General features: G+C 37.6%; 3 protein-coding genes across 4 annotated transcripts in view; 2 read left to right on the forward strand and 1 right to left on the reverse strand.

Annotated features, from left to right (window-relative positions):
* Positions 1-23,081, forward strand: part of nup37 (nucleoporin 37) — a gene marked incomplete at its 5' end in the record, with an annotated part of 42,741 nt that overhangs the window by 4,140 nt on the left and 15,520 nt on the right. Inside the window, 2 exon segments of the mRNA NM_001002619.1 lie at positions 14,365-14,490; positions 22,861-23,065. Of these exon segments, the coding sequence (NP_001002619.1) occupies positions 22,910-23,065 (156 nt within the window).
* Positions 4,679-6,888, forward strand: pmch (pro-melanin-concentrating hormone). The gene is given in 3 exon segments (NM_001202542.1): positions 4,679-4,960; positions 5,616-5,778; positions 6,741-6,888. Coding segments are annotated over 3 exon segments (456 nt in total). The 5' UTR covers positions 4,679-4,717; the 3' UTR covers positions 6,791-6,888.
* On the reverse strand, positions 6,886-21,304 carry parpbp (PARP1 binding protein). Of its 2 annotated transcripts, none has more exons than XM_017355101.4 (11): positions 21,212-21,297; positions 20,815-21,098; positions 18,430-18,663; positions 18,228-18,335; positions 16,899-17,069; positions 16,649-16,803; positions 13,110-13,287; positions 12,839-13,020; positions 12,205-12,286; positions 8,384-8,555; positions 6,886-7,578 (listed from the first exon to the last, which is right to left on the reverse strand). In XM_017355101.4, exons 2-11 carry the CDS (start codon positions 20,965-20,967, stop codon positions 7,274-7,276), a joined length of 1,740 nt encoding a protein of 579 aa, XP_017210590.1. In that variant the 5' UTR covers positions 20,968-21,098; positions 21,212-21,297; the 3' UTR covers positions 6,886-7,273. The 2 variants fall into 2 exon arrangements, with proteins under 2 accessions (XP_017210590.1, NP_001035470.2); NM_001040380.2 differs by having other exon boundaries at positions 6,889-7,578; positions 20,815-20,972; positions 21,212-21,304.

Below are 23,081 nucleotides of genomic sequence, written 5' to 3' on the forward strand. Positions count from 1 at the left end.
TCCAAGCCCATTCAACTTATGTGTGCTATTGTCTTTTCAATGACCTTGTGGTCTAATTCAGTTGTTTTTTCCCATTTCCCAAACTCACCCACAGTAGTTTAAGTAGAAAAAGAATTAATGTAGGGCTGAAAAGCCATGTTTTCACTGCTAATGAATACAAGGCATCAGTTGGACTACAGGAACGGCTGGCGCATAAAGATTTGCAATAATAAATTATTAATCTGAGTATTTGAAAAGGAGCAGCATCTATTTAAAACACATGCAGCTTAGTTCTCTCTCTTTCTCTCTATTAGACAGGTGATCTGCAACATCTGGCAACTTTACAATGCAAGCTTAAACAATCATTGAGGAAAGAAATTCATTCAAAACACCATGTGTTCAGATATCATAATCAGACTCAGGTGTGTACTGGAACTGCTTTCTGTTGTTTTGATAGACAAATACGTAAGTGTCAAACTGCCAGTTCTGCAATCAAGCACAAGCTGTAACACTGACTAACAGATACAGCTGTCTGTTTTTTGAAAACAGACTTTATGATATGCTATCAAAAATCATACCAAATATTACATCTACAAAAAACAGACAGCCTGTACAATACAAAAATGGTGGTAACCTGGTACTTGTTACATTTTAAATAGGTTAATTTGAAATCTATTTCCAAATACTTTCATATCCCAAGTTGATCATCCACTGGTCCAACATATAGCCCCACCCAAAACTCAACTAAGTGTTTCCATTTGGCACCACTATATTAGCACAAAAATGGCATACCCCTAACCCACTTTCTGCAATCTAAATTAACCCTGACGGATCAAATCAATATATCCTGTTTACACAGACGGTGTTGCATCCCTAACGTTAAATGCATAACCAAAGCTAAATGGCATGTGTAAGTATTAGCAATTAAGAACTGTTATGCTGGAGAACAGTATCAGCTGATATCAGTTCTCTTCAAAGCTCTCCAGTCACTCTACTTACATCCCTACAAATGTATAGGAGGTAGCAGGCAACATCCATGCCCCTACATGCTCCCCTTCACCCTCTACCTCTAGATCGCTTCCTCGATCAGCAGTGGAAATTCACTGAGAGCTGATTTTGGCAAGAGTGTTGGCTCAGCTGCGAGCTTTAAGAACCCATGATGTCAGAGCCATATTTTCCTTGGAGAGTTTCTCATCAGCTGCATTGTTCCTGGAAATCATGGTCTGTTCTATGGGCAACAAAGAAGCTAACCCCATCCCGGTCCACCATGGTCCGGTTGAGCCCTCATCAGGCCCCTTCAGTCCTGAACCCATCATTTACTACACCACCAAACAACAGACGAGCAAAGAAAATAATCTGGTAACATGATCAATGGGTAGATTACCAAGGAATTGTGACCGTAAATTCTTCTGGTTTCCCGAAAGATGACCAGAAGCTGGTTTATTTTAAAGTCTTCTGAGAATGGAAATGTAAAGTTTCTGTTGACATGCTCAACAAAATGGGAAGGGGTAACATATCCAGTCCTTTTGGCATCCGTTGGGGAATATGGTGATGATACTGGTGATGTCATCCCTGTTGACCACAAGACCACTTTACAGCAGTGCCCCCTGATATGAGAAGTGAAGGAACTAAATGTTCCCATGAGATGCTTCCTGACAAAGTGCTTCGTTCATTGGTCCCACAGCTTAAATCTTTCAGTACATTTTCTCAGTCCCATTTTTTTTGCTGCATTATTTAAACACCACACAGCTCCAGTTCTGCTGAAGAATTAATGCTTTTCCTCGAAAGAGAAGCATCTACATGTGACTTTTAATTCAAACCGGCAATGAGTGGAATAGCTTTGAGTCAGCCACCATAATTGAACGTAACTTTATACCACACACACACACACACAAAATGTCATTCAGACCACGCTTTCTTCTCCATTACTGGGTATTTCAGCTGCCAATTTTGGAGTGGATATGTGATCTATCAAAGGCAGAGACTATGAGGTGAGAGATGGGGCGAGATGAGGCCATGGCAGAATTCAAGAAATTCAAACGTGATTTTGTTTAAAAGATGAAGAAAAAATAAAGCCAAAATTGTGATGTCATTACATATTCTATCTCACCTCTGGTAAATTCTATGCAAAGTATTTAGGACACAAATGGATTTCCATTGAAGTGCAATGATTAAGTTACAGGATGTTCACGTTTCCTTTTTTGAGGCAAAAGGATAGACTTGCAAATGAGCAATAAACTATCCCATCAATCTGTGCTCCCAAAGCACATACTACAAATGCAGAGAACCTCTGCAGTAGCATGAAACTGAATACAGTGTCAGGAAAAAAAAGTGGAAGTAAAATTTTGTACTTAGGGGTACAAGTCTATAGCTGTATTTCTGATGTTCCACAATAGAACCTTTAAAATAAAACGTTGCACTATAAATGATCTGAAAGTTATTTGGTAATATTTAAATTGTATTAACTAATGCAGTATCATTTTTAGCATTTTTAAATTATTACAGTAAAAACATAAACAATCCTTTTTATAACACAATGGCGATCAATGCTAAATACACTAGTCTAGCTGCTCCTTCCTATACCTTGATTTGCTCACCGAAGTCTTGTGTATTGTCCTCTGTCAAGTGACAGCATTTACATTTTAAAAGTCTGATTCATTTACAACATTGAACTGAATAATTTAATAAAGTTGTATTTTTTTGTAGCTCAGCAATAAATCAAAGATACAAAATTTACGTTAAATTCAAAATGACAATCTCTGTCAAAGGAATTCGCCCCAGCCAACACCCCATTATTCTCCTTCTCTTTTCAGATGGGATGGCGGGCTTAATCAAAGGTTACATTGGGCCAACTTTGGCCTGCATACCCTACTTTGGGCATCTGTGCATAGATGTACAAGTAAATTTTGCAGAAATAAATTGATAACTGATTAAGCATTGCAGTTTATTTAAGAAAATAACTAAACATTATCATTAACAGGGTTTTTTTCAGCTTTTCCATCATTATTCATCACTGAATGACTTAAAATAATTTAGCAAAACATTTTCTTGAGGTTTCCTCCGGGTGCTCCGGTTTCCCCTACAGTCCAAAGACATGCGGTACAGGTGAATTGGGTAGGCTAAATTGTCCGTTGTTTATGAGTGTGAATGAGTGTGTATGGATGTTTCCCAGTGATGGGTTGCAGCTGGAAGGGCATGCGGTGCATAAAACATGTGCTAGATAAGTTGGCGGTTCATTCTGCTGTGGCGACCCTGGATTAATAAAGGGACTAAGCTGAAAAGAAAATGAATGAATTTTCTTTAGATAAAAAAATCAATAACATACAGTAAAACATCACAATCACCAGTTTTTGATAATTTTGATAATTTGATAATTCAGTCTTGTTTACCCAATAAATCCCTGTGAAACCACTGTGACATTGCTAAGCAGTACATTAACAAAACAGTATCTATAGAGCTGTCTAGCTAACAAGTCAATTATGCTGAGGTTAAAGGTTCAACAACTTTGCCAAAAAAACTAAAGCTAGACCACAAATGAACAAGTGTTTTACCTTGGCAGCTACTAAGCCATGAAATATCTACGTATGTTAGCATGAAATTGCACCTCAGAACATTAGATTATGGTTGTAAGGGTAATCAAAGGTGAGAATATGTCGCTCTGAAGGGTGAGAGAAGTCAGAAAGTGAAGTGGCAACAGCGAAAGAGGTTACAATAATAGAGCGTCAAACTCTGAAGTTCAGTTGTGCTCTTGCTGGAACAACCATGTCTCCATAGACCAGTTGAGTCCTTCGGTAGAGGCTCTCTCACTCCAACACAAATACTCACTAAATAAAGGCTGAGTGTTCCAAGTAAAATCACTTCAGCTGAGTTCAATAACTATTATTCATGTCCCATTTCTTCTAGCCTGTGCAGCAACACCCTCTATGATATTAATAAGGAAAGCCCTTGTGTTTTCATAAGAACCTTGGAGAACAGTGCAAATACACTTCTGATTTCTTGTGAAGTACACTACAGGACTGTGACTGGAACAAACAGTGACAATTTAGATTTAATTTTAAATTACCATTGGCAATGAAAGGTAAAACTTGTGGTTTCATTAGATTCCATCTCGTCTGGTGCTGCAAGTTGCATACAACCTGAGAGTGCGTGCACTGTGACAGGTTTTTGCTCAGGTTCCATTTTAAATGTATGACTGGACAGTGTAAACATCTATGACAAACCTTTCAGATTGTTCTTGAAAGAATTAAAATGCTGCGAGAGACTGAATGCCACAAATACAAGCCCATGTTTCTAAATAGAGATCAAGGGGTACCTGTGGTAAAATTACATATTATTCCAGTCTGACCTACAAACAAAAAAAGGACAGGAAGATATTAGGTACAATGAGGAGGGGGCATCAAGGGAATTGGTGTTATCTGATAGATGATGAGGGCTCACAACAGGTATTCTGCCTTCTTTGAGGCCCGTGTAGCATTCTACAAAACCACAGTGGGTTCTCTCAGAAAAAAAAAACATTAAAAAATAATCTCTCAATATCTCCCCTGTGGAAGGTCATTCACCTATATGTCAAGGTGGATGACTTTTCTCCAAAGGAGAACCACAGACATCACCAATAACTCAAATAAAATTGAAAAGATCTAAACAGTCAACATCGTCACGCACTATAAAAGCACGAAATTGACTCGCACCACACATGCAAGTGCAAAGCTAGGTTCTGCAACCATCACAGCCGAAGATCATGGCATCTTCCTACATAATCATCTTTGCACTTGCACTTTTTGTTGAGCTGACTACTCGCTCAATGGCTTTGCCCAAATTTAAGATGGACGAAGAACATACGGACCAAGAAAGAATGGTTTCAGTAGCAGGAGAAGATGATATAAGTGAATTAGGACCTGGGCAGCTTCCCTTCAGAAGACACCCCATCATAGAGGGTAGATTGGTGGATGAAGATGGAACAAAACGAATCTTCATACTTGCGGTAAGTATTTGCATACACGTTTCTTGAGTTTTATTGCCTTTTTCCCAAACACAAGTGAGATTTTTATGTTTTTGTCAACCTCATACATTTACATGCACCTTAAAAATGTAATTTTAGTCAGATTCAAGTAATGATTGCTCCCGTACTGTGCCATTGTATCAATTTCGCCAGTGTGCTAAGACTTAAGAGACCTTTCCATGGATATCTAACTAAGCTTTTTCAATTCAAGACAGAGTCCTCACATTGCTACAATTATCAGTGTAGTAATGGAATAGTATAAGAGGACTATGGGAAGGACACAGTCACAAGAGGGGAAATGGAATCTATGGATAAAAGGACCCAGGGTGATATTGTGAAAATTGGCTAAGCAAGGCATGGGAAACTTTGTCGCAATTTGACATTTCTTCCATGTGGGGCTCCATGCACCGGCTCTGCTCCAGTAGTTTTGGAATAGTTATGGAGAGGGATCTTGAGGCTGCCCTTGGGCGTGTGTTGTTCAAATTAACTTAAACATCTCCAGGTGTACTTGCAGATTTTCAAACAGCAAGAATAGTGACTGTAGAGGGAGCAGTGTTTGGGGTTTAGCTTGTTCAACTGGATGTTCCAAGATCTCATGCACTGACAAAAAAAAAAATGTCTTTCCCTTTTCCGCCAGGACACAGGAATTAAAGGAGGGAGGGAGGGAAACCTCGCCTTTTCGAGAACCTTCTCTGAGCTGCTGCCACATGGGTTAGAGCATGCTCTGGATGGATTCAGCACGATGGATGAGCAACGTAACGTAGAAGATGTCATTCCAGTGGGCAGGCGGGACATCGACAGTAAGCAGGATTCATACATTATCTTCCTCTCCATTGATATTTTTTTTAAATTAATGCGCTCATGAAGTAGTCCTCCAGTTCAAATTTTTAAAAATATTTTTCAAATATTACAAAAATAAATCAATATTGTCAAAAGGAGCTTTTCAGCCAGAATTCATTGTTGCCTGCTAATTGCACACCATCAGAGGGTTTAATTTGAAACATCCTTAGTAGGCAATCTTTGTTTCACATTCCTTCATTTGGCCTACAGATTTACCTTTCTCCAAAGCTTTCCATCTCTGATGATTAAAACCTTAATAAGTCTCTAGGAGAATGTTATGTTTACAGGTAGGTGTGTTGGAGCAGGTTAGAAGCGAACTCTGTAAAAAACTCAGTCTTGATTTAGGTCTTGTCCACACAAACAGGGGTCATTTTTAAAGTTTTGGCTGTTTGTCCACGTGAAAACACAGTATCAGGTGACTGAAACTCTAACTTATTAAAAAATCAGTCCTGGGTAAAGTTTTTCAGAAATTCTGTGTGTGCTGTTTTCTCCTCTCTGATTGGCCAGCTTTATTCTAACCCCACATAGGGCATGAATGTTAATTCTAAAAATGGAGGAAAAGCTTATAATCATGTTTGGTTATCACCTAGTGCCTTATGATCAGTCTTTACATTACTACTGCGCCATTTTTGTGTCACAGTCTAAGCTGGATGTGATTGTCTGTCATCACTATGGTGATTGCATCAGTGTGAAGCTTCAGATGGCAGAATCTGCAAGCCTTTGATAGTGGATCATGGTGTATTTTTGCAGTTTCGTGTAGATAGAGATTGTTTTACAATGAAGGTGGGGGGAAAAACTGTTTATAAAAATACATGTTTACATGAGAAATTCTGCCCATCCAAGTGTCAGGATACTTGGGTAGGCTTTGAAAGTGGAAGATGAATAAACAAAATGCCTTTTTTTTTACTCTTCCTCTTTACAGTGCTGAGGTGCATGGTAGGGAGAGTATACAGGCCCTGCTGGCAAGCTTGAAAATGGAGCAGCTGACAAATTATCTACATGATGTTCCCAGCCATCCCTTGATCTTGCAAGACACTCCAAATATAAACATGACGAGCAGAAATGTATGATTTAAGAAATACTGAAATAAAGTTTATTAAAACCTGCAGAGTACAATTCGTGTTTAAGGAGGACAAAGAAATACATCATAAAAGGTACACCAATATCACTCTGCCTGCGTTTCTTTGCCAACTTCAATGATGTACATCACACACGCACGCACACACAATTATCTGTAGAAAAGCTCTCAGTGATGTTCATGTGATCTAAATTGCATTAAAAGGGAGAGTAAAATCATTTGATGTTTTGCTCCAAAAAAAAAAAAAAAAAAAGGTTTTAAACAACCTGTTTAAATTTCAGTTGATCTATCCCTTTAAATGCATTTAAACTACAAATAAATAAAATGCAACAATGGTCCCAAAACGGAGCATCGTCAATAAGAGACAGGTGAGTGAATTACAATCTGAAAAAGCCAGTCAGTTTGCCCTGACCAGCAATGAGCTTCTTGCTGACAGCTTTATTGTTCCTTTTCCCCGGGCCTCCAGTGGCTGCCTTGGCAGGGGGCCTTTTCTGAGGGGGCTGGTTCTCCTCTCTTCCCTGCTCAGTGCACTCTCTATTGGCGAGCTTTCTCTTCAAGGTCCCGGTTGCTCTTCTGAGCGGTTCTGGCTGGGTTGACTTCCCACCTGTTTGGTTCCAGGCATTTCCACTATGTTCCCCCAGAGCGGATTGGCCAGGACCTTCACACCTTAAGTTTGTGGCCTCTGGGTCCAGATCCACACAAAAAAACAGAAAGGGGGGACAAAAAGAAAAACAGTGGATTTTGAGAAGGTAATACAATGAACAGAAATTAAAATGAAAGAAGGGAGGGCTGAGGGCGGAAGGGTAGAAAAGGTTATGATGAAATTGCTGACGTTAGTCTGCACTTTAACAGGCGGTGTGTTTATTTTACAGCAGTGAAACTGAACATTTGTCATGTAACCTGGTGGAGCAAAGCCTGCGTTCCCACAAAAACGAGTAGGGGGGAGAGGAGCGTGTGCTCTTTGGGTTTTTACAACAGATGTGGGGGCGGCCAGGTTTTATGGGATGGGGAATCGTTTAAAAGGTTGATCTTAAGTACCAGTCCCCAAGCAGGGACTGGGCAGGGATCGAGGCCCGGGCTGTTGAGGTGGACCTGGGCATCTTTCCGACCGTGTGGCGTCAGAAAAGGGGAGCACTTCTGCATGTGCGTCCGCAGCAAACAGACCAAGCATGAAGGTTATTCAGTACACTAAGAACTGAGCCCCCTCGTTTAAGAAAAGAAAGAAAGAAATTACTTGAACACATATTTTGGTTGCAGGAGGTGGAACATTCTAGTGAACCCTTGATTGGGCTTTTTTTCATTATTGTTTTTTTATGGGGTGAGTGATCAATATTATGGCTATAGATTCTTAGAGCATTTTAGCAGCTAAAACTGTCAAATTTAAAATCTGTGTTCTTAAAAACGTCCACACATCATCATCAAAAACAGCAACAACAACAAAACAACAGCTATTTATAGTGATTGCATGAACTTAGCAAAGACACTACCTTTGAATCTATTGTCCATCCCATTGTCACTCTCAGAGCTGGCTTTTTTGGGTGCAGGGTGCACACAGGTGGGAATTTGGCTAGTGCTGGGAAACTCCAGCACCCGGTTGAGGGGCAGCTCCTCTTCCTTGTATGTACATGCAAACTGAGAACGAATTGTTGGCCGCACAACCTAAAGAGAGAATAAATAAGTGGCTTATGAGACAAATGTGAGGAAATTAAACAAGAATAAAATGTTGAAGTGATTTTCTTGTGAACAATAGCTGCACAGAAAAAAAACAAAAAAAAACATTTCCAAAACATTCTTAGGCCTTGTTTTCATTTGGATTAACTCTGCATTTTCAGTGATCAAATCAAAAGTGGTCAGCTGAGATGCATTATGGTTTTCCACAGATCTTAACATGCATCTGTGACCACTTGCATTTGCATTGTTAAGATCCTTGTAAAGTGATGAAATGCATTTTCGACTACCTCTGGAAGTGGTCAAAATTGAGAAGCTTAAAATATTTTTTATAGATTCTATCCACCTGTAATTAACAGTGCTGGCTTGTGGTCTGACTGATGAAAACAAATATAAATGCCATGTGAAAACAGGCCCTCGTAATGCTCTTAGGTCATCCTTATTGTTACGGACTGCTGATACAACATGGGAGAAAATGACCACATCTAAAATCTTATAAGCACAAATAAGAACAAATATTGCGGTCCAGAAGCCGGCGTGAGAAGCATGAAATAAGGAAATGGTAGCTTGCACAGGCGTAGTGAACTTCTAAGGTCTCAAGGGTCCCAGAGAAGCGCTGATCCACCTCTTTCAGGGCCTTTGATCCATCCCTGCTAAGGATTATCAGGATTCAAGGCTCTCTCCCTTCAGGCTAGTCGGCCGCAGTAGGAGTGTGGAATTCAGCAAAGTAAAAAATACTGCAGGCATAATTGGGTGGGACTGCAAAGCATAGAGAAAAGGGGGGGGTGGGTGTATGTTGGTGGGGGATCAAAGCGCGAGTGCCGCTTTTCAAAGCACTTTCTCAAAAGAGCACCTAAAACAACAGTATCGCTCAGACTGGGTGCTTTCGTATGGGAGGCTTATATGGTACGTTGGGCAGCGCTGACTGCAGGCCAACAGTGAGCCCAAGAAAAACTGCGACAGGCTGGGTCCAACAGCAGCTCGCTCTGATATGAACGTCATCATTAAGCCTTCAATAAAATGAGGGGTGTGTCTGCGTGCTTGTGAAGCAAACAATTAAATGACACACAGTTGAATAACACCTGTCCCTGGACAAATCCTGCGAGTCAGCTGACACAGCACTACATAACCAATGTTGTATTACACAATACAACCCTAAATTGAGTTAACACTAAATCAAAGTGGTCAGCTGAGAATTTTACAGTCGATTGTAAGGTGTATGAATGAATTGAAGAGACGAGAGACCCATGATTTTGTTAGACTGTTCTGACATAGTCTAAGCAAAACTAAAAAGTTCATAAACATTCATACAAATACCATTCTTGTTAGTGTAGAGTATGCATTTCAAACACATTTAATCCTTAAAGATTAGAGAAGAACTTTGTGTATATTGGCTATATGTAGTCTTTACCATTTTTTTCTTTACATTAGTACCTAAAGTTGAGAGAATAACCTTTAATTTTAAGGGAACATGTTTGGCATCAAAATAAGGAAAGGCTGAATACAAGTGGGTGCAAGGTCAAGGTTGGATTGGATGGAAGCTGAAAACAGTAAAGTACTGAAATGGCCAGTCCTGAACTAAGCTGGGTTGAAAATCTCTGGAAAATCCTTCAGAACAAAAGTTGTGACAGAGTTGGCTCCACTGTATATTAACGGAAAGTAAATTTTTGTGGATGTACTTTTATTGTTTTTCAAAACATTCCAATAACATCTGCATTTAGGTCAGTGGTTCTTAATTCCGGTGCTTGGGACTCCCTGCCCTGCACATTTTGTATGTCTTCCTTACTTAAGACAACAGATTATCAGTTAGTTAACAAGAGAGATCCATGGACTGAACCTTGCGTGTCAAATAAGAACATGAAGGGAACATGTTTGTCATCAAATTAAGGAAAGGCTGAATCCAAGTGGGTGCAGGGTCAAGGTTGGATTTTTTGTAGTAGGAGTGGGGAGTCGATGCAAATGTTTATTAAAATCTCCCTCAGCAACATGCAGTTTCTTCCCTGCATTTATTGTCCAATCAGCCAGCAATGTTCATGCTGGACAATGAGCCACACAATACTGCAAAATGGAAGCTAAAAACAGTAATGAAATGGCCAGTCCAGAGTCCTGAACTAAACATGATTGAAAATCTTTAAAAAAAATTCTTAGGAACAAAGTTGTTACTTGGCTTAACTGTATATTATCTAAAAGTTAATTTTTGTGCATGTACTTTTATTTTTTCCAAAAACATCCTGTTTACACCTGCATGTAGGTCACTGTTCTCAATTCCGGTCCTCGGGACTCCCCTACCTGTACATTTGGTATGTCTTCCTTACTTAAGACACCTGATTCAGATCTTCAGCTAATTACCAAAAAAAAAAAAAACATGAACTGATCCTTGTGTGTCAAATAAGAGACATACAAAATGTGCAGGGTGGGGGGGCCCGAAGACCAGAATTGAGAACTTGAGTTGGGCTAACTCAATACAAGTTATAATATCAGAGGTCTGTTTTGAGCACATTATCAATGAACATTTACAGACAAATATATCCTAACATGTTGTAAACATGTACCTCCGTCTTTTAATATGTATAATAGCGGCCCTCAGAGTACTGGTGCTAGTGTGGGGTTCATTAGGAGTTCGTTAAACCTTTCAGCATAACTCTACTTTATATAATCTCTCTCTACTGCTGGAGGAAGTTCTTGTGCCAATCGATGTCAGTTTGTGATGAAACTATTGGAGTATGACTGGATAAAGTCATTCTGCAGACAACAGGAAACAATAACCTTTCAAGTTTCCCTTGCTAGCTGAGTAACGCCACTGATATGGCATGTTCAAAGTGAAATTGATGCAGAAAGCTTCCGCCCGTCCAGTTCAGGAAGCGGTGAGCTGCCTGGGGACCATTACTGCTCACTAACACAGGAAGGCGGCCAGAAAGTGGAGGTCTAAAGAGACATCTGCTATTGCAATCAAATAAAGAAGCCTTTTAACAAAATGCACCCAGCATACATGTTTACAGAGAGCTCACCATTTCTCGTTGGTGAAGATGCCCAGGTCCAAAAAAAAAAAAAAAAAAAGGAAGAAATGTAAACGCCATTTATCACCACATTTAAAACGTATTAGCAATCCAGAGACTAGTTAAAGTTCATTTTAGAAACAAGCTTCATGACAGGCATCATTTAGTTGCCATTCAAGCAGTTGTTTCATATTAAGGGATTTATTCCTTTCAAGAATTTTATGAGAAAAATAGTAAAATAAATCCTTACAAGGCCAAAAAACAATCCTAAATTTTAAGCACATGCTAATGTAATCTTCCAAGACCAGCGAGGCATTTTAAATGTTTACTGGAGAAGATGTGTATTAGTGTGATAGCATGCATCACTGCCAGAGGTTATTGGATAGAGTTTGGAGTGTGCTGTACTACACCAAATTTCACACTCAGTGGCTGTTTTAACATATAACAGGAAAACCTGCTGCACAAGCACTATGCATAAAAACAGCTGTATAAATGTGCACATTACAAAACAAGGGAAGCAGATGATATAGCTCGTGAATGTGCATTACTTGCTGTCCGTTTTAAAAATCAAGTGTCACATTCAATTTTTGTTTGACTGCTATTTGAGACCGGGGTCTCTGCTTACAACCCTGATGATTCTTTACCTTGGACTTGATATGTTCTTGTTGGCTCAAGACGCGGTTCCGTAAACTCTTTGGAGAAGATCCCGTGGGGGCTTCTGGAGATCTATAGGCACAAAGTAGAAAGAGAACAAGCTGAATAACCCAAGATTAAAAGAAGGCGTTGACATGCAAACAAAAACAAATGTCTGCAATAGACAGTTGTTTTACTTAACACGTATGCACAAATCAACTTTTTTTGTTAAACCTGTCAAAGATAAGTTAACTGAGAAAATCTGAATGGACTTTTGTCCTATGATAACATTTTGACAACTGGCAAGTCATAAATATTTAAAATAAGCAAATACACTCGAATGTTTTGCCACACTTGTCATAGGTGACCGAATTGCAAAAACAGACAGGAAAATAGATGCATATTCCTTACAAACTGTTTTTATTTGAAACTTTATAGTAGTAAGAATTCTTTTTTTGTGCGTGCAAACATAAATATTTCTAAAACACAAAAACAAAATGAGAACAAATTTATACATATTTAGCATTTAGTTGTAATTTTATTCGCCAAAAATTATGCACAAATTTAAAAAAATGTCTAGTTTCTCAATTACCAACTGTGTTTCTAAATATGTAATGCATTTTATGTAATAGTAGCGTAACTCACTTATAAAGAGCAAGTAGGCAAGCTCCAGTGCTGCCATTAATAGCTGCATGATCTTCAGAGAGCAGTTCTGCCTTGTTCCTGCAGGGCAGAGCTAATGCCTCCTCATCCAAAAGAGCCATCAAAACCTTCACCGTCTCTCGTCCTCCATAGGCGGTGGCATGGTTAATAGCATACGCTTTGGGCTATAAAGTAAACATCTCATGTCTTACTAATAATAAGCATGGTAAATGTATTTGGCGAAATTCAGAAAACAAAATCCAATATGATTTACCCTTGCTGGACTGATTCCTGTGCCAACTGTTGACTGAGTGTGCATGGCATGTATTTGACCGATTCTTTCCTTGAGACTTTTGGTTGACTCCTCAGCTGCAAGGTACACTGGATCTCCAGCACTGCGACCTTTTACCAGAGCAGCTCTAATACTAGATACCAGTTTGCATCCAGCCTCTCTAATTGCGACAAGAAAATGCAAAGAGTTAGCAAAAAACACATTTATAACTTTCACATTTATATGCAGGTAGACCTAGAAGTGATTGCATGAAGTATTGACCTCATTCTTTCACGTAAGAGTGAACCCAGACGTTGGAACCTAATTTTCTCCAGACTTTCGAAATCATTCACTTCCGTTGAATTTTGATTGGGGCTGATTGGTGTAGTAAACTGGTATTTTTCTTATTATTTTTATTTATAGTCATAAACACTTAGTTTGACTGTTTACTGCCGTTTGTTATTCATAGAAATGTACCCATAAGCAAACCAATTTCTAAGTGGAAGTGCTAAAAAACAAACAAATGTAGCGATTAAATTTAATACACATCACAAAATTCCCCTTATTTATTTTTTTAATAGCAGACCAATAGATTCCATTCCAATTCCGTGACTTATGTGTTATTACATAATTACTAGACGTAGTGATATTTAAAAACTGAAAATTAAATCCCAGAGATCATTGTTCATGTTCAGAACACAAATTAGGATATTTTAGATGATAGCCGAGAGCTCGTTCATGAACACTGCTCACTGTTAGATAATATTCTTATTGAACCACTGAAGGCATATATTTTTTAAAGGATGTTTTTTGTATTTTTCTAGACTTTGAATGAGTTGGGACGATAGCCATCTTTGGAGGATGAAGGAGCTCTCTGATTTCATCAAAAATATCTTATTTTGTTTTCCAAATATGATTAAAGACCTCAGGAGTTTGAAACGACATGATGGGGAGTAATTAATAACATTTTCATTTTTGGGGCAAACTAATGCTTTAAAGTCTAGCTTTCAAAACAACGATTCACATACACATATCATTATTAAGCCAGTTATAATCTACAGTCGATCAATTTGTAGTCATTGTTTCATTCCAAACCCATGAGATTATTTTTCATGTTCAGAACATAAATTAGGATATTTTCGATGATATCCGAGGGCTCATTTATAAACACTGTACACTGCTTGATAGTATTCTGATTGAACAACTGAAGGCATACGTTTTTGTTATTTTTTAAAGGATGCTTTTCGTATTTTTCTAGACTTTGAATAAGGTGGGACGATTGCCGCCTTTGGAGGATGAGGGAGCTCTCAGATTTCATCCAACACATCTTATTTTGTACTCCAAATACGAACAAAGGCCTTAGGAATTTGGAAAAAACATGATGGTGAGTAATTAATAAAAACATTTTAATTTCAGGGAAAACAAATCCTTTAAGTCTGGCTTTAAAAACAATGATTCACTCACAAATGTATATCATTTGTAAGCCAGTTTTATTATACAGTAGATCAACTTTAGTCATCTTTTCAGCAGTAACTAAAACAATATTTTCATGTTTATGACTTTTGGAATCTGATTTAATACTGGTTATTTGTAGGAAAGGTATACCCGAATGCATTGGTTGCAGAAAAACAACTTTGCGTTATTCAAATCCAATGTGACCACTCGATAACTCATGTAAAAATGTGGTCTAGGAGGCTCCAAGAGATTTTCCTGCCAGACCAACACTATTGCTGTACTCCACCTCACTTTATGTGTGAATATATGAAGAGATTAATAAATGTAAACATTTGGGCCTGAAGCAGGAAAGAGGCCGCCCTGAATCCCTGACCTTGCTTTTGTGCAAGGGAATTACAGTAACAGAATCATCTGGGAAAACAGATGTTAGCTGTACGAGAGACCCCGATTTCCCCGTACGGACTGTTTGTGTGTGGTAATACAGTACTCCATAAGGTGCTGGGAGGTGGGGAGCTGCACAGGCAGGGCAGCAGGCCGATGAAAGACCCCTTTTGGCTCAGTGTTCGCACTCTCTCATCAGAGTAAAGACAAGACGTGGTGGTGAACAGGACCACATGCAGCAGGTTCAAGGCACTTCCTTCAAAAATGAAGTTGATGCACATGATGCACTGCAGAAAATAACTCTGAATGGCTCAATCATCCATTCAACTCAGCTTTATGTGTTGTGCTGCCAAACATCTCCGAGATTTGCGTGAACGTTTTGAAGTACACGCTATCACAGCAAAATCTCATGATTATGACGTTTGATCAGGGTTATCAAACTCACGAGGGACAGGTCATCGTTTGCTGTTTGGTACAATGCACTTTGATGTTACTCAGATAAACATGCCTGAGCAATTCAGGCTATTTCATTAATAACAGTGCGGACGTCATTGAAGATTGCTCTGGAGAGGCGATCAGTGCATCAATAGATGACAGAAGGGATCCGTTTTTAAGATCCACAAAAACAGATTAAAGTAGTACGTTTTCTTTGAATGAAGTAAGGTGATGTAAAATCTGTAGTAAAAAACATTGTTTCTCATACACACATCTGGGGTAACGCACTAATGAAAGTGGAGATGCAATGAAGTCATGTCTGTCCTTGCTATAGATTCAAAGAAATTGAGTATGTTACTCATGCTCGAGCTGTAATCAGGCCTTAAAAGTTAGGCCTGACAGGGCCAGAGCCTGACAGTACATTTTTATTGAGAGCTTTTTAAAAGCCCAAACCCATTTACAGCCGGTCTTAAAATGTTGTACATTTCAAAAACAAAATTTTAGGCCTTAGTCTTAAATTCACTGAAATCTTGTCTTGTAAGTCTTAAACCACTTTAAACAGGTCTTAATTTTGCTTTGTTTATGTAAAGCTACCTAATCGATCCAACACACATCCAATCACCGACAATACATCACAGTAAAACTTTTGGAAAACTCTATTTATAACTAATATTATAACAGTCTGTTGTGCATACATTTATTTTTTAAAGAGTTTGTTTTAGTTATGTTGAATAACTGGGTCTGCTTGTTTTGACTCATTATTTGAAATATGTGGCTCGGAAATAACTAATTAGAATTATTTTTTTGAGGGGGCAAGTACTTTTAAGTCCTGATTAACTTTTAAGGCTTGAAAAGTTTTGCGAGAAAAGATTGAGGCTTTTAAAAAGCTCTCAATCAAAATGGCCTGTCAGGCTCTGGCCCTGTCAGGCCAAACTTTTAAGGCCTGATTACAGCTCTAGCATGAGTAACATACTCAATTTCTGTGAATCTATAGCAAGGACAGTTATGAATTCATTGCATCTCCCATTTCATAAGTGCGTTACCCCAGATGGGTGTAGAGAAACAATGTTTTTTACTACAGATTTTGCAGATACCCTAAATTCAGTGAATGCTTTCAAACTCTCAAGATACATTATTATAGCAAAGTTTGTGATACTGTCATAGACTGTAAATATCACACAACCTTACTTTAGCCTACAATTCAGTTGTAGATATTTGTCTTCAGACATACAGAATTCCAATAACAGTAAAATAAGGAATTAAAAGCTTACCTTGGATTAGGGGTTTCTCCTAAGATGTCTTGACACTGGTCAACAAAATTGAGAAATTCCGATAAACCCTTTACATGCTTCCTTAAAGGGTGGGACTCAGGGGGGGCGTAACCCTTTCCTCCCAGCTGTATGGCTCTGACAAATGATGTTACTGTCTAAATACATAAAAAAAAATCATTAGCAATCACATTAAATGTCTACTTTAACAAAAAAAGTGTGCATGTATATAAATAGAATTCTAATAATTCACCAGGAAAAGAGATGAGGCGCTGTCGCAGGCGGCATGTCTGAGATCAGTGAAGGCGATGTGGCCCAGCGAGCGATTGGGATTGTCCAGAGTGTATGTGAGGGCGAGATCATTCTTTGAATTCACCAGAAGGCCCAAATAAGAACAAAAAACCCTCCTGACAACTCTCTGTATCTGGAAAATTGAATAACAATTTAGCGGGATAATTGGGATTGTACTTAAAAACATATGTTAATCTAAAGGGTAAATGGTTTGTTTTTAATAGGAATGTTTCATACTCTTCCGATCGGCAATACTGATGAGTCAGTTAGCTGACTTGGACTCATGTCGTATGGTAGGACAGGCTTTTTCCAGAACCCCTTAAGCCTAAACAGGCCAAGCTCATAAACTTCATCACCCCCAGTATAACAGTGGCAAAGCCCAGGGTCTACTCGCACATAAATCACAGCCCAGCAGAGCAGCTGTGAACAGAACTGGGCAAGAGTAGCCGTAGTTTCAACACACTATACAAAGTGCTTTTAAAACATCCCGTTCTCGTTTCGTGATTCTGAATGAGACGATATTCATAAGAGGCACATCTCACTGAGTGAAATTAAACAGGAAACAAAAGGTAAAAGCAAGCCAGGAAAAGAAAACTAGAGTAACAACTCAGCATGAATAAAAAGTGCCAGATTTAATTAATCCTTTGTGTTTTGTATCCAAGACAATCTCGTGACAAATTATAATGTATTTGCAATTTAATTTGTACAATCTACTCTTAAGTCCAGTGGCATAAGTACAATAGTAACCAATACGGTCGTTGGGTTATATTCAACCCATAATCAATTTGAAACAACCAATAATTTTTAGAGCATACAAAAAATATAGATTACCTGCTAATTCAAAAACAAATTAAGTTTTATTAAAGTTATTGAATGATTTTTAATATAACAATCCTTCAAAAATATTGGATATAGCCTATTCTTGTAGGCCTTTTGTGATGTTCATTTATAAACATTCTTATCTTTATGTTTGTAAAACTACAATGTTCTGTTTAGGCTATACTGCTTTATACTATAATAGGCTATACTGCTAGAGTATAGTTAGAGGAATCACTTCCTGCCCTCCATCTGAATTTCGTGTGTCTGAATTTCGATGTCAATGACGTCATGTGAAAACAACCCATACCATGGAAGACATTGGCTGTTTTCCCCCCTCAGTATATATTCATTTGGGTTCAACAGAAGAAAGAAACTGGTTTGGAACAAGCGAGTATGAGTAAATGACAGAATTTGACATTTTGGGTGAACTGTCCCTTATTTTCAATCTTCTGCTAATAAATTCAACACTTACTTGTGGACTACAGTCTGCAGCCTTGCAGGATGGAGTTGCAGGACATACTGGTTGACTTGGTTTCTCTGAACTTTCATTTTCTCCAAAGAGAAATTGAAACATTTGCATCTAGATATTGAATGAGAATACAACACAGATTACACATCTTTAGGAAAGACGACTGTTAGAACAACTAAACGTGAGGCCCATTGGCAGCACTCACTGTGGTTAGGGGCTCCTCGGGGTCCTCATTTAACCGAAGCTCCTTGAACATACTGAAGACGTCAATCAGGTCCACAGTATTGGTGCGCTTCAAAAAGCAGTCGTACTCTTTTCGGATGAGGTCATAGCTCTGTGGAAGAGGTATATCTTTGTGGGATAACTGGAGCTTATCCAGAAGGAAGTACTTCCAGACAGCCAAGACTTCACTTAAGGCAACGCCAAAGTCCCCACGTTCCTGTCAGTAAAAGAGCAAACACAGGGACGAGGACATTACGCACAACCACTCCAAAGAAAATGTACAGATACGGAACAAAATGTACCTTCCAAATTTGTGTGAAATGATTTGGTTTTCCTATCGCAGAAGTTCAGGAAAGTGGAGTTTAAAAAGCCACAAAGTGGATATACAAAACAGTCAGTCCGAAAAATGGTTATACATATATTTTTTCAATTACAATTTGTGTTAGTCAGCGTTATTTTATGGACTGTTCCACCGAGAATAAGTCACTCTGCAAATTTCACATAATCAAATAAAATATTAAATAATAATAATAAAAAAAGAATAATTTCCATGTTTGATGTTCATGTAAAACCACAAAGTTCAAAATTCTAGGGCTTGGTAAGATCTTGTTTTTGAAAAATGTTAATAATGCTACAATTATTTGATCAAAAAAGAGGAGTCAAAACTGTGATTTCCTAAAAGAAATTATGTAAACGTCTGCAAGGAAATTTAAGTTAATATATGTATATATGTATATATATATATATATATATATATATATATATATATATATATATATATATATATATATATATATATATATATATATATATATATATATATATATATATATATATATATATATATATATATTTTTTTTTTTTTTTTAATGTCTAAATAACTATTTACAAAAACTAGAATAAAGAAATTATTTTACTGTAGCCAAAATCACAGATTAAAATGAAATTTCCTTCTGTCTTTAAATATTGTTTTCTAGTGCAAATGTCTAAGAATTCTTAAATCAAGATTTTACAATTATACAAAATCTTGATTTCAGTGAAATGAATCAAAATGATACAAGCAAGAAAAATGCCTCCCAAAAGGCTTATGAAAGCCACATTTAATAAACTGTATTTTAAGCCACACTTACCAGTTTTTGTTTGTTTGTTTTAGTTTAATCACTAACTATTTTTTTTTATTGAATGGAAGTAATTATGTATTACTTGTATTGGGGAAAACATACTATTTTTACAGTGCATGGAATAATAAGGTCCATGACTTCAAATTTAATTATTCTGCTCTGATTAAAGCTCTTTTAAGGCCTCAAATTGTGGAAGAGGTAAATTAAGATCAGGAGGAAACCGAGAGGGGTCTGGATGCAAACCTGGTGCAGATGCAATCTGAGCTGCATGCAATGCTTTTTAATGGCCTCACCTAACCCCACCCCGTACTAGGCATAAGACGATAACCAGTTTCAAGGTTTACTGCAGTTTGGAAAAGTTAAGGTTTTAATACCGGTAAAATGTGCTGTTATACTGTTCCCAATGTATATGTCATGTTTTTTAAATGTATTTTAGGTGTTAAAATAAAATTCTGAGAGAAATCTGTTTTTGAAATTAATTTAGATAGCAGAAGTAGATGATTTATTTAAACTATTTAGCTTGACATTTCTATTGTTGCAAAATTTTATAAATGTTTCTTAAAATATAATAAATTGTGTATAATGGAAAAAAAAAGTTTTGTTTTGTTTTACGAGACATAAAAAAAAAACACATTTTAGAGCAGTAATCACAATACTGTGGTACTGTGAAACCATGGTATTTTTATTCAAGTTTATCATACCGCCAGAAACTTATACTGGCCCATGCCTACCCCTTAACCCTCACAGAGACTTCACTAGCTCCATTGAGTGCAATGTGTCTGACATTACATCGCTGAGAGATGCAATCTCAGCTTGCATCATAAAGGCTGCATCCGGATATGATTGAGGAAACCTGTAAAATGTTAACTCAAGTTATGTCCAAGCTCAATTAGCAGCAAGCAATAGGCATACTCCAGTCTTCAGTGTCACGTGATCTTCCAGAAACTATTGTAATGTGCAAATCTGATGCACAAGAAGAAAAAAAAAACATCTTTGAAACCGTCTTGACAACCATCTTGAAAATAGTTGCTGTTTATTAAAAAATAAGTTATTTTTTCAATAATTTCTTTGAAATCATTTTTTTAAATTTTACTGTCCTCAAAAGGTAATGTATACCACTGATCTACATAAAACACTCATTTACAGACCTCAAAAACAAGTGTTTTGCTATACATTTTAAAATAATATATTTTTTTTAAAATAACTTTCTTTAACTGCTGGTAATCGATCTAACAGTGCAACATTACCTGCTTGTTTACTCCAGCTATAGCAAGTTGTAGGACCATCAGCATCCCATCTGCCCCTTGGATAGTGGTTCTCTCAGAGTCTAACACCCTGTGGCACTCTCTCCTGAAGACCCTGGCCATCGTTCTCATTCTTTCCTCCATAACCACCAACATTCAATCTTTGCAAAACGTACAAGAGGGCCAGAAAAATGGATCAGATCAGCACTGAAATGATTATGAGCAGACAGCAGAACATACATGCAAGCCCAGCCAGCATCACCTAGCTTTCCAACTCCACCACTGAGCTAGAACAGAAAGTCCAAAGACATAAAGCAAATCACAATAATAGTCAGGAACAAGAGGAGCCCCTTTACACTTTATTAGGAACAGAGCCTTCAATCCTCCTAGGTCAACTTACCAAAACTGATATTTAGACGCGTCCTAGGTCTCTAATGTGAACCATATGGGGAAAACAAAAAGACGCCAGTAGATGTTAGTTATTATAAACTGGTCCGCTGCCTGTAGATTTAAATCCACATGCCAGTACGCCTAGACCAATCACAGGGGGAGTTGCGTTGGCCCCGCCCCTCCAAACGGGAAGTCATAAACACAACACAACAGTCCTGTTTTCTTTCAAATCTAAATCGTTATTCGTGTCGATTGTTGACAAGAAAAGAAATAAAACTCATGTGGTGATGTTGGGGAACACGAGAACACTTTTTATATGAGTGTAGGTCATTTCCCCATGACTGTAAATCCGATTATGTGATTTCAGTTCCTGCAGAGAAATAAATAAACGCTCTTAACGTTAGTTGTAAAAGACTAAACTATTATTCTGTGCATTATATATTTGTTTATAACGTCGGTGTGTATTTAAAGCATATATAGTATACTCACTAACAGGAAAAGGGTACTTGGCATCTATAAATGCTGTATATTTTTTGTGATTTAACACATCTCCGAAAATACAAAATGCATACAACTCCATAAGTCCCACACTGGATGTTAATAACAAAAAAATGTCTTTGTTTTTTCAATAAAATTAAAAGCTGATCTTTTTTCTATGCGCTAACGTCACGATGACGACACTAACCTGGAAGTAAACACGCGCGATCACGTGACCAGAAAGCGCGCTGAGAACAAGCAGCTCGTGTGTGTTTTCATGCTGCAGAGATCACTCCGCCAGACTGCCTTCTGAGTTCGTACATGTGTAAAAGTTATTGCAGGTTTGTCATATTTATCTTTAATACATATTTACATGCGCGAGCTATTCGTGGGCTTGAGTCGTTGCACGTTAGCCAGCTGTCTGCATTCTGAAAGAAATATACTATAGTAAAATGAAAGGATGTGTGCAAAGAAATCTAAAGTGTTATAACTTATATGTAACGCATTATAACGGTAACATGATGTGTATGTTTGCTTATAACCCTTTAACTGCCTCAAGAAATTTCAATTTTTTGATCGCATTTATTAACTCCTAAGTAAATTAACACACTCAATGAATGTTTGAGAACCTCTGCCTCTAGATATGTCGGTATATGGTAAAAGATCTGAAATTAATACATACACTATGAAAAAATGAGAATATATTAAGTATATATAGGACCAATTTATTTAAAAATATGATCAAAATAAAACATTTGAATACTAAATCATCTTTATTTATTGAAGTATGCCATAAACATATTTCAGATTCTCATCTAACATGTTTTCTTGTGTTTTTTTACAATAAAACCAAGTGTATTAGAGCAACAGAATTATGTTTGTTTATTTTTTAGTTTTTTTGTAAACCAACAATGCTGTGTGTGTAAACATTAACAGTCATTATTTAAAACTGTCAAAACATGGTCATCCATTTGGTAGAGCAGGCAGTCGAATGGATCATTCTTATTGAAATAAATAATTTAAAAAGTGTTGAATGAAGGAAACAAAACTATTCATAACTGTGACAAACTATAACAACACATTAGAATAATATTTTACAAATTAGTTTTTCTCCTTATAAAATGCATATTTACTTTGTCGTACGTTTTCCTAATTTCCTTTTTTTTTAAACTTTTTTGAAAGGTTAGGCAAACCCATTTCTTCTCAACAATAAAGATCAATTTGATGGAAGATGCCAGATGATACAGTCCGCTCTGCAAGCTACACAGTGCCCTGCGAGGACTATGTCCACGTAGTGGAGTTCAGTCCATATGATTGTGGCTCACCTGCGTCACTCTTGGCATACGGAGGAAACAAGTATGTGGTCGTCGGCACTTGTCGTTTTAAGGTAAGTACACAAGACC

This window comes from Danio rerio, chromosome 4 (genome assembly GCF_049306965.1).
Source record: "Danio rerio strain Tuebingen ecotype United States chromosome 4, GRCz12tu, whole genome shotgun sequence".
Taxonomy (NCBI): domain Eukaryota; kingdom Metazoa; phylum Chordata; class Actinopteri; order Cypriniformes; family Danionidae; genus Danio; species Danio rerio.